Source organism: Piliocolobus tephrosceles, chromosome 16, assembly GCF_002776525.5.
Source record: "Piliocolobus tephrosceles isolate RC106 chromosome 16, ASM277652v3, whole genome shotgun sequence".
NCBI lineage: Eukaryota > Metazoa > Chordata > Mammalia > Primates > Cercopithecidae > Piliocolobus > Piliocolobus tephrosceles.
Genome location: NC_045449.1, coordinates 35,552,427 through 35,567,302, shown reverse-complemented (window position 1 = coordinate 35,567,302; position 14,876 = coordinate 35,552,427). Strand labels below are relative to the sequence as shown.

The following is a 14,876-nucleotide window of genomic DNA, read 5'->3' as shown; positions in this document are numbered from 1 at the left end:
CAGATCAACATTACATCACCTATATGTCCTCAAAATAGCTTTAAGATATATTTGGCAAAGTCTTAATCCAGAATTCTGGAAATAGAGGGCAGGATGAAATTGTGTTCTTAAAAATTCTATTTATTTTATGGAAGTGCATCTGAGTTAATCAATTCCCAGGAAAGAATCCAAAAACTTGCCTCTTGAGAGCATGGTATCCCCAGGCAAAAACAGCTATCCATTTCTCAGACCTGTTACTTAGTTTAGAATATTTTAACAAATATCGTAAAATAAACTGTTCCTAAAAACAAAATAACAAAAGTGCACAAAGGAAAAACATGCAATATCACGTTTCTTATCAAGTAGACTCTTGGAAGGTGAACAGTACAGTTGGTTCAGTGGCTCTAAATAAAAGAACTAGGTCCTAAAACAGAGGATTCTATTATAGAGAGAGAAGTGTTCAACCCATACACAGAAATAGAACACAGAAAAAATGGAGACTAAGCAGTAGCAGTGTAGTCAGGCACACAACCAAGGCAAGATTTGAGAAGAAGAAAAATGAGATGAGGAAAAATAGAAGAGCCAAGGACTTAGAACATGGAATGAGAACAAAACAAAGTTGTATTCTTGAATAACTCTGTTCAATTATTCAAGTTCTAGTATGCTTGAACTTATAGCAGAATCACATTCCACCCGAACCAGTAACACAATTCCCTGGTGAACCAAACCTATGGTATAGACAGTCCACACCTGACATACCTTCTGCACACACCAACAGGTAGAATGGTAAGGAAAACAAACAAAAAAACAAACAAAGAAACAAAAAACACCAAACAGGAAAGGCATCAAAACAATAACTTAGTTATACATGGATTGACATATAATCTATACTGAAACACCATGAATGTATGTTTTTCAACAAACAGTAATCTTTAAATGCTGACCAACTGAACTATAAGTGAATAAAATCAGATTCCAGATGGCCCTGAATTTCTTCAATTAAAATGGACTCTATCCTTAAAATATAACTGGGTTTAAGATAGTTGAGGGAAAAAGATCAGAGAAAAGAGCAAGTGTTGGTTTTTATGTGTGTGTGTATGTATGTATGTTTCTTTGTTTGAAGTGGTTATCCCATTTCTCCCAAAAAACACATTTTCTAGTCTTTTCTCCTTATGCCCACCAGACATGCAACCTGAAAAAAAAAAATCCATGTCAGAGATTCTGCCAAATGTATGCCATGGTATTGTTTCCATTGCCTTGCCCCTGACCATTCCCTACCAAAATCAATGGCCATCACATGGAAGTGCACTAATATTCCTTTAGGACATTCTTATGCCACTGCTGCTTTTTCAACTTATTGTTGGAATTTTAACCTAATCCATTATCTTCTAAACTCCACAGTGGACATATAACCTAGTTCCTTATCTTTTAAATTCCAAATGAACCAAGCACTGTTGTCATTTGTAACCCTGGGAGAAGGTTAAGCTGTACATAGTGTTATTTTATTTGTATATTTAAACTTTTCATTAACTCAAAAATAACCCAGATTTCTTTTTTTCTTTTGAGATGGTGTCTTGCTCTGTCACCCAGGCTGGAGGGCAATGGCATGATTTTGGCTCACTGCAACCTCCGCCTCCCAGGTTCAAGTGATTCTCCTGCCTCAGCCTCCCGAGTAGCTGGGACTATAGGCGCCCGCCACCACACCCAGCAAATGTTTATATTTTAATAGAGACAGGGTTTCACCATGTTGGCCAGGATGGTCTCAATCTCTTGACCTCGTGATTCACCCGCCTCGGCCTCCCAAAGTGCTGGGATTACAGGCATGAGCCACCATGCCTGGCCCCATGGGATTACATTTACTTTATAGTAAATCCATGTTAACATGCTGAAAGTGTTTTTATTACTCTCCTAGTTGAAGGTAAAGAATGAATTATTATTATATCCTGTTGGTTTCTTGGTATACTGCTTCATACCATGGACTCTTTAAACAGAGAAATGGAATATTGCCACCCTTGCCTTCCTGGAAGAGGGGGAAGAGCATCAAAAATCAAGTCTACAGGCCTGGCGCGGTGGTGGCTCACGCCTGTAATCCCAGTACTTCCAGAGGCCAAGGTGGGCAGATCACTTGAGCCCAGGAGTTCCAGACCAGCCTGGGAAACAGAGTGAAACCCTGTATCTACCAAAAATACAAAAAATTAGCTGGGTGTGGTGGCCACACCTATAGTCCCAGCTACTCGGGAGGCTGAGGTGGGAGGATCCCTTGAGCCCGAGAGGTGGAGGTTGCAGTGAGCCAACATCTTGCCACTGCACTCCAGTCTGGGGGACAGAGTGAGACCCTATCTCAAAAAAAAAAAAAAAAAAAAATCAAGTCTACAAAATAATTTGGCCATGTGCAGTGGCTCACACCTGTAATCTCAGCACTTTGGGAGGCCGAGGCAGGCAGATCACCTGAGGTCAGGAGTTCAAAACCAGCCTGGCCAACATAGTGAAACCCCATCTTTACTAACAATACAAAAATTAGCCAGATGTGGTGGCAGGCACCTGTAAAATCCCAGCTACTCTGGAGGCTGAGGTAGGAGAATCACTTGAACCTGGGAGGCAGAGGTTGCAGTGAGACGAGATCTTGCCATTGCACGCCAGCCTGGGCAACAGAGTGAGACTTCATCTCAAAAAATAAAATAGGCGGGGTGCAGTGGCTCAGGCCTGTAATCCCAGCACTTTGGGAGGCTGAGGCGGGTGGATCACGAGGTCAGGAGTTCAAGACCAGCCTGGCCAACGTGGTCAAACCCTGTCTACTAAAAATACATAAATTAGCCAGGCATGGTGGCACGCACCTGTATTCCCAGCTACTTAGGAGGCTGAGGAATGAGAATCACTTGAACCTGAGAGGCGGAGGTTGTGGTGAGCCGAGATCGCGCCATTGCACTCCAGCCTGGGTGACAAGAGCAAAACGCTATCTCTAAAAAAAAAACAAATAATAAAAAATAAATAATTCACTATCACAGAGGGTTTCTGAACTTTTACTAAATACAGATGTATACCAAAAAGTTTTTTCAATACTGAAAGATTGTAGGCAATAGAGAAAACTTCAAAGTCTGTAAATGTGAGCTTTCTAAAATTCTTTTTAAACTAAAACTTGACAGCCGTAAAGAAAACCATTTTTGCCTTATGTTTGTCTAATCATAACCCTTTAAGGAAGCATCAAGCTCTAATTCGCTACAATGAAAGAAATGTATAGCCAATTCATTCTATATACGAACTATATCTTGTAAGCCACGATGTATCGATGTATCGTATTTTTGATCTTAAGGTATATAAACAATGTCTACCATTCTACACATCACCCAGAACCCTAAATCTGATGATTGTCTGAACATTTCTTCTAAGATTTCTTAGATGTGCCAATAGGTGGAAGGTGGCAGCCCTCTTCAAGGACAAATTTCCACTGCAGGCACCTTTTCCAAAACTTTCCCTTGGCTACTATTGTAACATTCTAAGTTCTTTTTTTTTTTTTTTTTTTCTGAGACAGAGTCTCGCTCTGTTGCTCAGACTGGAGTGCAGTGGCACCATCTGGGCTCACTGCAACCTCTGCCTCCTGGGTTCAAGCGATTCTCCTGCCTCAGCCTCCTGAGTAGCTGGGATTACAGGCGTGTGCCACCACCACGCCCGGCTAATTTTTGTATTTTTAGTAGAGACGAGGTTTCACCCTGTTGGTCAGGCCAGTCTCGAACTCCTGACCTCGTGATCCACCCGCCTCGGCCTCCCAAAGGGCTGGGATTACAGGCGTGAGCCACCATGCCCAACCGTAATGTTTTAAGTTCTCTTGACTATGATTTTGCTCCATCCCGCCTTAATGTAGGGTGACTCCACTCTGCTTCCACGGGAGCAAAGGAGCCCCTTCTGTGTTTCTTCCAGACCCAATGTTTCAACGAAGGACTCTTTAGTCTACATGTTTACAGTAGACAGTGTGGGTCTCAGGAAGGTAAACGGAGGCTTACAACCAGGTAACTCCTGGAGTTCAAACCGGGGACAAGTAGAAGGGAGCCTAAGAGGTGGAGGTCGCTTTTGCTGCCAGTGGGCTCAGAAGGGGCTGAATGCTTATGGACCCTCCAGGGGTGGGCTGGTGACCACCGTGCTGGTGCCGAGAATGGTGGCGGTGGCAGTGGCAGGACCTTCAGTCGCTGGGAGCACAGTGGACAACGGGTCCTGGGCGCCTTTCGGACTCCCCCAGCGTGAGGACGTGCGAAAACGCGCCCTCGAGGGGCGGTTGCTCCCCGCCGCCCATGTGCCCGCTGTGGGCGAGGGCGCGGGCAGCCCAAACTCACCGTGAGGCTCCGGCCGGGGCCCCGCGGGCGGCGGCGGCTCCTGGTGCTGCAACGGGGCGGCGGCGGCGGCCGAGGCAGCGGCGGCGGAGGCGGAGGCCGAGGTGATGAGCAGCCGCTGGAAGCGGTTGGGCGGGCGGCAGGGCACCTCCAGGCCGGCCGCCAGCTTGGCCTTGTTGGCGCTAGTCAGGCGCTTGAGGTGCACGAGCAGCTGCGGCTGGTCGCGGCGGAAGTGCGGGCTGTGGAAGTGATGGAGCGGCCCGTCCCCTGCCGGCCCGCCGCCCCCCGGCCCCGGCCCCGGCCCCGGCCCTGCCGCGCCCGGCCCGCCCAGCACCACCTTGCGGAAGCCGTAGAGGTTGAGCTGGCGGATGAAGCTGGTGAAGTTGGTGGTTTTGAAGAGCTCGGGCTCGGCCCCAGCCCCCGCAGCCCCGCCGCCGCCTCCCCCCGGCCCGGGCGGGCTGAGCAGCTCGGCCTCGAAGAGCGGCTGGTCGATGAGCAGCCCCTCGCCGCGGCCGTCCCAGCGGATGGAGCGGTAGCGCGGGCTGTTCACCAGGCGCCACAGCTTGGCAGGGAAGTTGTTGGGGTTGATGGGGGTGGAGAGCAGCGCCTCCTCCATCGCCCCGATGGGCCCGGGCGTCGTCCCCCGAGCTTAGCTCTCCCACCCCGTTCTCGATCCCTCCCCGGCCTTCGCCTCGCCCTGCCCGCTCCTGCCGGCGCCCGTCCGCCGCGTACCAGGGACCGTTGGCGCACGAGGCCCCGTGGCGCCTCCCAGCACGGCCAATGGGGCCTCGAGTTCCCGCCACGCGGCGTGGGCACCTCCCCCTCGGCGGCCGCGTGCCCCCGCCAGGCCCGCCAGACGCCTGCGGGACCCGGGCAGGCGCCCCTTCCTCAGGCGTTCCCAGACTTGAGGCCGGGAAGGCTGCCCGCCGGGAAGTTCTAAGTCCTGCGAAGAGAGAAGCCCAGTTATCCACCGTGGAATACCAAGAGGCGTGTGTTTCGGCCTAGCCAACTAGTGGGGACTTGGAATGCAGAGAAAGTGTGCGTTAGGCAGCAGAGTCGGTCATTCTGGGGACCAAAGGGTCTGGTCTGTAATCTTTACTAAGTGGAACTGCTCACCTCTCAAACAAAAGTGATGCTACTGGAGGTATAATATCTTGAGTAAACGAATTCACCTTTTAGATAGTAGCCTTTTGTATCTTTTAAGATACACTCTTTTAAGCCAGTATTTTGTTCAAGACAATTTACCCAAGGTTAGATGAGAACTGAAGTCCCTGAGAAGAGGGAATCACAAGAATCTAAGTACTCTCTTGTGTGCCTGCCCAACCAGCTGGTGGCATTTTAGACATTAAAGATAAATAAAGATGGGATAGAATTCTACGGTATCCATAAGAATCGATCCCTAGCCAATCAATAAATAAGAATGTAACAAGAGCTATGCTGATTCAAAAAGAGAGGATCATTTGAAAATGGAAATTGGCCGGGCATAGTGGCTTACATCTGTAATTCCAACACTTTGGGAGGCCGAGCCGGGTGGACTGCTTGAACCCAGAAATTTGAGACCAGCGTGGCCAACATGGTGAAACCGCGACTCTACTAAAAATACAAAAATTAGCCAGGACCTGTAGTCTAGCTACTCGGGAGGCTGAGGCAGGAGAATCGTTTGAACCCAGAAGGCGGAGGTTGCAGTGAGCCGAGATCGCACCACTGCACTCCAGCCTGGGGAACAGAAAGAGACTCCATCTCGAAATAAATAAATTGGAAATTGCTGGGAGAGAGGGGTACAATGTTCTCACTCTTCTCATGGTCAAAGAATAAGTGACTATTAAGGTTTTTTAGAAATGAAAATAAAACAACCCAACAAAGCAGCACTAATATAGAGATTTTATTTAAACTGTATTGAATTTTTACAGCACATTGCATTTTTGTCACAACGCAACTGCACAGTTTGGATTTTTGGCCACATCATGTCACTTACACCCACAACAGCTCTGAAAGGAGTATTTAATGAACACATCTGAGCCAAGAGCCCAGAGTCTCTCTCCCAGGCCATGCAGTTTGTTCACTGATGGGACAGTCCCTCAAAACAGCCACACTAAGTAAACAGATACAGTCTCCCCAAATGTTACCAATCTTACTCCCCTTGAAAACAGGCAGAGTGAAGTGCAATGAAAGTCAATTAAAAAGCCACTCACAACTGGCAGTAAATTTTAATGATTGATAAAATGCTTAAAATAATTTTATGTATCAGAAACAAGGAATAGCTTGTTACTTTTTCAATAATCTCAGGAATTTTGCAGACACAAAATCTCCATTATTCAGCTCCATTTAAATGAAAAAAAAGTTCCGCTAGGCTGACCTAAATACGCCAAAACTTTTTAGGTTACATCTATGGCAAGTACAAAAGAACCACAGATGCTTCTCTGTAGGACTGAAAAGGTCAGGGAAATAATGATTCTTGTTCTAAATGCAGATTCTAGTTATTTTGGAATGAAATGCTGTTTTCTAGAAAGCAACATGAAAGTAGCAGTGAGAAAGATGACTACCATCATTTCAAAACAGGATAAGCCTAAATGTAATTTACCATTTATATGTCAACAAATTAAGGAAAATGTATAAAGTCCTAGTGGTTTCATTATAGGCCAAGGAGACTGTATCTGTCCCACCCACAGTACATGGCTATATCACTGTGTCTTTTGGTTAAGTGCCACTGGTACATATTAAGATGAAAAAAAAAAAAAAGAAAAACAAAAGTTTTAAAAAACCAACAACGTTTGGTCCAAATGGACACATGTTCTCTCCCGATTTTGGTATCAAGGCTTTATTCTCTTCTGTTTGGGTTCCATTGTTAAGTGCACAGAAATAGACAGCAGCATTTGTACTGAAACCCTCACATACCAAACAGCATATGCTAGGAGGTAAAAACCAAACGCTAAATTCTACCCTCAAGGTGTCAAGTGTTCAGGATAAGAAGCAATGTGATCCAGAGGAGGCAGCAGCCAAGGGAAAGACAACATGGGGGAAACGGGCAATGGAACAACAACGAAAACCTTTGTTTTATTTTCATGCCAGGAGAGGATCAAGGTGTAGCTCCTGTGTTAGCACCAGGACAACTAGGAAAAGTCAGGCGCAAAGGGTAGGGCACAATCAGCAGATGTTTCACAAGGATAATTTTTACTTTTCCCTTCTCATTCTTCACAGTGCGTAACTCAAGAGCTGCCACTGTGTAACAGAGACGACTGCCTTCACAGCTCAAAATAACTCAATCAGCAGAGTTTTCCTCTGCTCCCAAAAATGGCTCGCTCCCTAGAACTGTCCCCCTAAACTGAATATTCACCAATGCTGGCTGATGAGCCAACTGAAAAATACATTGAAACCTCCACTTGCTGAACCAGTCTTCAAACCAAACTCCACAGAAAGACAGTACTAATGCAACTAGAGGGAGTGCCTCTAAAGACTGAGCCTTCATGCACAGACACAGAGCACAGAGGTACAGGATATAGTTCATCTCAAATAGGACAGGAATTCCTATCTTGTATACTATAATCTGCTTTTGTCAAGGTGGAGGAGAGATGGGTCTGGTTATCACTTGGAGTTTGGTTATACGTATGCCATTCTATTGCTGTTTGGGGCACTTTGCACCAGGTAACATCTATGCAATCATCATCTTGTGACCTCCAGGAGAAAGAGGCTGGAGTCACCAACTCAACATTAAGCTTCCAGACCCTGGGTCTGGGTTAGGACCATTACCGCAAGGTGAGGGTCTCACCAGTAGAGGACCTCCTGCCAAATTGCAATTCCTCTGCTCCAGTTTCATGATACCAAGGAGGATTTCTCAAGATGGTATCTCTGAGCTCTGTGATTTCATGAGCCACACCGACGAACCTTCCTAACTACAACTGAAGCAGATCCTCCCTTCAAACCTGCTAAAGTTGGACACGTCATCTCCCTGGCATTCAACTGGAAGCTGTAGCAATGGGTTTCTTCAGCTGTTGGCTCATGAGTTCCCTGGCACGAGAGACTTGAATGTGTTCGTAACATGAGTTACAGACGAGAACTGGGTCATAGAGTTGCTGATCAGGAATGGGCAGCTTCAGGTGGCAGCATCCAGCACAAAATACATTCCCACAATTTCTGCCAAAGCACAAAGAGGGAAGAGTTCATCAGAAATGCCAATATACTAGCCAGGTAGGGTGACTCACACCAGTAATCCCTGCACTTTGGTAGGCTGCGGCAGTAGAATTGCTTGAGGCCAGGAGTTTGAGACTTGCCTGAGCAACATAGCAAGACCCCATCACTAATTAAAAAAAATTAATTAATATTAGGAAATGCCAATATACTGAGAATAAGTGATACTAAATGAAAAGTTGGGGACAAACAAAAATAGTTTCTATAAAGAGGTATTCACTTCCAAACGAATTCCATTTAGTTCTATACATATGTATTGCACTGTTTTTGTTTTTGAGACAGAGTCTCGCTCTGTTGCCAGGATGGAGTGCAGTGGTGTGATCTCAGCTCACTGCAACCTCCAACTCCCTGGTTTAAGCTGTTCTCCTGCCTCAGCCTCCAGAGTAGCTGGGATTACAGGCACACGCCACCACACCCAGCTAATTTTGTATTTTCAGTGGAGACAAGTTTCACCATGTTGGCCAGGATGGTCTTGATCTCCTGACCTCGTGATCCGCCTGCCTCAGCCTCCCAAAGTGCTGGGATTACAGGCGTGAGCCACTGCACCTGGCCTGCACTGTTTTTTAAGTCATACTAAATCATACAAAACATCTTACCTGCAATGGTGTCTTCGTTTGGCCAACCAGAATTCACAGTCACAGTTATAGCAGTGTGAGGCCATATGGTCTGGAACCCAGCGAGTCACCTAATAGAAGGCACAAGGAAAAATTCCTGGTCCTGCTGACAGACTGGAAGAGCAACACTGCAACAAGGAAAGCATCCCAGGAGAAAGTGACAAGGCTTATCTTCATAACTGGCTACCACTTACCTACCAGGTTGACACTCCTCTGGGAGACAGCTCAGTCTACAGCATGTCATTCATCTCTGGGAAGTATGATGACTCATTGGCTCACATAAGTACCCACCACATATGTGCCTAAACATACCTCAGTCTCTTTCTTATCAACAGGTTCCCAGCTTGCTTCTGAAAGGCAGTCTTCACTGTGATCAGAGCCAAAATCCTCAGTATCACTGCCATCTGACTCCTTCAAACATGTCTGATGTAAAGGCAAAGACAACAACATTATCTTCATCATCATTAACGCTTAGTGTTTACCATGTGTCAGGCACTGTGCTAAGTGCATTACATACATGAACTTATTTCTCATGACAGTCTTACAACGTATACTACTAATATCCCCATTTTACAAATAAGAAAATGAAGCCACAGAGAAAGTTAAGAGCTGATATGTAGTAAAACTGGGATTTGAACCTAGTATTGTGGCTTCAGACTTATACTCTTACCAATATGCTACACCACAGCATAGAAAGACTCTCTTGTTACGTTCTAAACCAGGGGTTGACAAGCTATGGCCCACAGGCCAAACTACCCCACTGCCTGTTTTTGTAAATCAGGTTTTGTTGGAATACAGCTGCATTCATTCATTTACATACTGTCTATGGCTGCTTTTTGTTTTGTTTTTGAGACAAGGTCTCGCTCTTTTGCCCAGGCTGGAATGCAGTGGCATGATCACGACTCATCGTAGCCTCAACATCCTGGGTTCAAGAGATCCTCCGACCTCAGCCTCCTGAGTAGTTGGGACCACAAGCATCCGCCACCATGTCCAGCTAATTTTTTTGTAATTTTTGTAGAGATGGGGTTTTACCATGTTGCCTAGGCTGGTCTCAAACTCCTTGGCTCAAGCGATCCACCCACCTCAGCCTCACAAAGTCCTAAGACTACAGGCATGACCCACTGTGCCTGGCCTACGGCTGCTTTTGCACAACAGCGGAGCTGAGTAGTTGCAACATAGACTGTATGGCCCACAAAACCTAAAATAGTTATTATTTGGCCCTTTAAAAAAAAAAAGGTTTGTTGATTCCTGTTTAAAGCACCAGAGAAGTGAGAAGCAGGCAAGTGGGGAGCACCTTAACAGAACAAAGGAAGTGTCTGAAAATGGCAAGATACCATGGGGAGGAAGCTGGCTCCTAGAAGCTCCCCAAGGACTGTGGTGCCAGAACCTGAGGCTGCCCAACACTGTACAGCCTACATAGTCTTCATCTCTCACCTGGATTATTCCAAAATGACCTTACCAGTCTCCCAATCTGGGTCTCAACTGCCTCATTAAAATTGTACATTGTTGGCCCAAGCACAGTGGCTCACACCTGTAATCACAGCACTTTGGGAGGCCGAGGTGGGAGGATCACAAGGTAAGGAGATCGAGACCATCCTGGCTAACACAGTTAAACCCCATCTCTACTAAAAATACAAAAAAAAAAATTAGCCGGCCCCACGGCTACTCAGGAGGCTGAGGCAGGAGAATGGCGTGAACCCGGGAGGGCGGAGGTTGCAGTGAGCTGAGATCGTGTCACTGCACTCCAGCCTGGGTGACAGAGCGAGACTCCATCTCAAAAAAAAAAAAAAAAAAAAAAATTGTACACTGTTGCAAGAGTAGTGCAAGAGTCATTTTCTTAAAGTACAACTCTGATCATATTATGCACTGGCCTAAAATTTTATTGCCTTAAGGGTAAAATCCAAACAAGAAGGGCACTCAAGCTGACCCTTCTAATCTCCATCTACTTCTCCAATGTCACCTCCCAGCACCCTATCTGTCTCTTATAACCCCAGTGTAAGTGTGTATGCATGCATGTACACATATACACTCGCATGTCCCATCCTTTTAAGCCATATCATTGGAGTACCTATTGCCACGATGCCTCTACAAATGGTGTTTCCTTTTCACTGTCTACCTAGCTAAATATCACACATTCTTCAGCACTCAGCTCAAGCATTACCTTCTCAAGAAAGCCTTCCTTGACGTTTCACTCCATCCCAGCCCTCTAACACCCGATGCCTCCTCAATCATAGCACTTAAAAACATCATTCTAATTGCTTACTTGTTTTTCATCCTATAGTCCAGGCACCTAACTCAGTGGCACACAGCAAGTACCCAATGAATAAATGCTGAATGGAGGGAAGGCTGGATTAACAGACTAAATAATGGGTGCATGGCAGTTGGTGACTACTTACAAAATCATCCTCATAGTCCATGGGAGGCTCTGCTGGAGGGGCACAGCAGTGACGGATATCCAGCCTCATCTGAAGCTCACGCACCTGTCGACGTAGCTGCTCTACCTCTTGCTTGTACCCTGCTTCGATTTGCCGTAACCTATGCTGGATCACATCCGTGGGAAAGGGGAGTCCATCATCATCCAAATAGAGAGGAGGCACTGGAGAAGGACAGGTCAGTGGAACAGGCTTTGTGCTAGAGACTTGCTTTGGGTGACTGGACAACCACATCCGGTTCTTTCCTCCTGGGCCAGTACAATGTCCATTGGAATGACTAGAACAGACAGGTGACTTCATACCTTCTCTCTGAGCCCACTGGCCCCCAAAGCAGGGCCCTGTGGCCCGAATCTGCTTACTGTTTGGCCTCTTGCTACAACAGCCATAGGAAAGCAGCCGCCGAGGGGTGGCCTCCCCACTTGGGAATGAAGTCACCATCCCTTGGAAGCTGTCCCAGTTGGACTCTAGAAAAGAGAACTCACTGATCTGGCTCTGAGAAATTGGCTTCCGGACCAATTCCAATGGCATTTTCCCAAAGCGAGGATTTTCCAATAACTGCCCATTCCTATTATTTCCTCTTTTACCAATGTCTTCCTCCCCATGAGTCAGATCTGGCACAGAACTCGGTTGTTCCTGGTGGGAGATACTTGCCACAGACCCTGAGGGATCTTGGTTGAGGAAGTCAGCGCTTGGGCCTAGAGGAGTTTGGCAGGCAGCACTTGGTGGGTTGCAAAGGGTGCTGAGGCTGTGATCGAGAACACATTTGTAGGGCACACCTAGCATGGAGTCTGGCTGGGCCTGTTGGGGCACACCTGTAGGAGAGTCCTGGGAAGACTCAGGAAAATTACAAACTCCATCACACTTGTTAGAAATGACCTTGGAGAGTGCACTGACAGCTTCTGTTTCAGGACAATGTTCAGGTGGCTCCCCTGTGCCATCTAAAGTCCTACCCACCTCATTCTGGGCAGAAGGGTTGGGAGCTGGTCTCTTAGTCTCTTCCAGGACTTTGATCTCAGGATCAGAGGTGTTGCTCTTCATTTCCCGAGGCACTGCGGTATTAAGCAATTTGTAACTTGGAGAACAGTTTTTGTGATTCTTGAAAGGTTTATTGCTCAAGTAGTCTTTCTGGCTGCTGGGCAGAGGAGGAGGAAGACCCACTTCTCCTATAGTCTGCTGAGGACCTCCTACCCCAGAGTCCACAAAGGTTGTCTCTGATCCCTCAGGATTGCTGTGCCAGGGCTCCAGGCCTACCCTGACCTCCTGACAGTGGTTATTCAGGTTAGGGTCACTGGATGTACGAGTCAGGGGGCTGCTTGTGTCACAGGCAGAAAGAAGATCATCCATGGATCTGGTTTTAGGTAATCTGGAATGACAAATATAACACCTCCAGGTCAGGAGATGGGCATTTGCAATACAATATATGGAGCTGAATCAATGGAGCAAGATCAAAGCCAGAGTTTAGAAATAATGACACTTAAGAATACTTAAGTTTAGAAATAATGACCCTTAGGATCACAAATAACCAATGTTCACTGAAAGTTTATTCTGTAAAAAAAGCATGAGACATGGACCCTGTCCTCCGGAACCCAAAAATCTATCCTCAGCTTTTGTCAGCACTCAACCTACCAGTCTCCCTGGGCAATCTCAACCACTACAATGGTTTCAGCTGCCTTGTATGCCAATGCCTTCTGAATCTACTATTCCAGTCAGGACTATACCTGAGACTCAAACCCAATATCCCACTGCCTCCATCACAATAAAACAGAAAGAAGATGGGTTTTGGAGCTAGAACATATTGGCTCTGACATTAATTAGCTACATGACTACAAATAAGTAAATTAACCTCCCAGATACTTGTTCTTTCCCTTTATACAATGATGATAATAAATCATACCTTGTAGAGAAGCTATGAGAATTCAAAATATAGGCAACCAACCACAAACATAATAACCACAAACTTGATTAAGACAATACAACTCCCTCAGCACTGCTCTTGATAACCACTTAGCAGCAGTGTGCTCCTCTGATTCCCAAGGCCCCATAGAAACTTCCCCTGGTATATAGCACTCAGAGCTCTAGAGGCATTCATATATACCAGATGGGTTAAGGGACATTTTCAAGAATGACCATCCTGATTATTAATGCAGTTCAAAGTCCTTAGAGCAATGAAAACTTGAGGGAAATTCACCAGGGAAACAGTAGAGACTTCACTGGCCCCCTATTTTTAGATGGCTCAGTCAGTTCAGCCCATGCGGAAAAATCCCCCAAAGGCGGAGTTACAACGCAGCTTATTTTAAGTAATTGATTTTTGAAACTTAAAATAAATATTTTATACATATTTGATATAACTTTTATGACCAATTTTGATTTTTTTTTAATGGTATGAAATTCCAGGAAGGCAAAAACAGTCGTTATAATTAGAGTTCATGGAGTCCCATAGGCAGGGCTCAAATCCCAATTTAACAACATCTTTGCTGTGTGACTTTAACTTCTCTAAGCCTCAGATCCCTCATCTATGGAATAAAGGTTAAAGTACCTAGCTCTTAAAGCTATTATGAAGATTAAACAAAAGAATCCACATCAAAGCACATTGCTCAGTGCTTCCTATAACACATTATTGCACTTCATTGTTTACTTGTTTAACTCCCTCTGCTGAAGTGTGCTGATGGCAGGACTCTGTCTTATTTGAATCCCCAGCACCTAGCACACTACCAGGGGCAAATGACTTGAGAAATGAATGAATGAGCTCAAAATACCACATCAACTTTCCACTGCTAGGTGCCAACTGAATGTGTGATATACATCAGGCATCTTGGTGGATCTTCTTAGACATCCAGACAACCAGGGTCCACCCAAGACCTAATGAATAAGAACGGCCAAGAGTGAGGCCCAGGGATCTGTATTCTTTTAAGTGCCACAGCTGACTTCTTTCTTTTCATTTTATTTTTTATTATGGAAACTTTCAAGCATACAAAAGAAGTAAAGAATATGCCGGCCACAGTGGCTCACTCCCGTAATCTCAACACTTTGGGAGGTCAAGGCAGGCAGATCTCTTGAGGCCAGGAGTTCAAGACCAGCCTGGCCAACATGGTGAAATCCCATCTCTACTAAAAATACAAAAACTAGCTGGGCGTGATGGTGCACACCTGTAAACCCAGCTACTACTTGGGAGGCTGAGACATGAGAATCGCTTGAGCCTGGGAGGCAGGAGGCAGAGGTTGCAGTGAGCCGAGATCGCACCACTACATTCCAGCCTGGGTGACAGAGCAAGACTGTCTCAAACAACAACAACAAATAGAAGACTATAATTAACTCTGATGTGTTCTTCGTCCCAATTCAAATAA

The 14,876-nt window shown here is 45.9% G+C and overlaps 2 protein-coding genes across 3 annotated transcripts in view; both read right to left on the bottom strand.

The window, feature by feature from the left end:
* Window positions 1-4,917, bottom strand: part of HSF5 (heat shock transcription factor 5) — a 61,638-nt gene extending 56,721 nt beyond the window's left edge. The window contains exon 1 of the mRNA XM_023203974.1: window positions 4,305-4,917. Coding sequence (XP_023059742.1) covers window positions 4,305-4,917 — 613 coding nt within the window. The remainder of the gene's footprint in view (window positions 1-4,304) is intronic.
* Window positions 4,918-6,167: 1,250 nt separating this feature from the next.
* Window positions 6,168-14,876, bottom strand: part of MTMR4 (myotubularin related protein 4) — a 28,243-nt gene continuing 19,534 nt past the window's right edge. The window contains exons 15-18 of one of the 2 annotated variants that reach the window (XM_023204620.1): window positions 11,497-12,895; window positions 9,413-9,523; window positions 9,083-9,171; window positions 6,168-8,432 (exon numbers count right to left, since the gene is read on the bottom strand). In XM_023204620.1, coding sequence (XP_023060388.1) covers window positions 8,255-8,432; window positions 9,083-9,171; window positions 9,413-9,523; window positions 11,497-12,895 — 1,777 coding nt within the window. In that variant the 3' untranslated portion in view covers window positions 6,168-8,254. The remainder of the gene's footprint in view (window positions 8,433-9,082; window positions 9,172-9,412; window positions 9,524-11,496; window positions 12,896-14,876) is intronic. The other variant, XM_023204621.2, reaches the window with a different exon arrangement.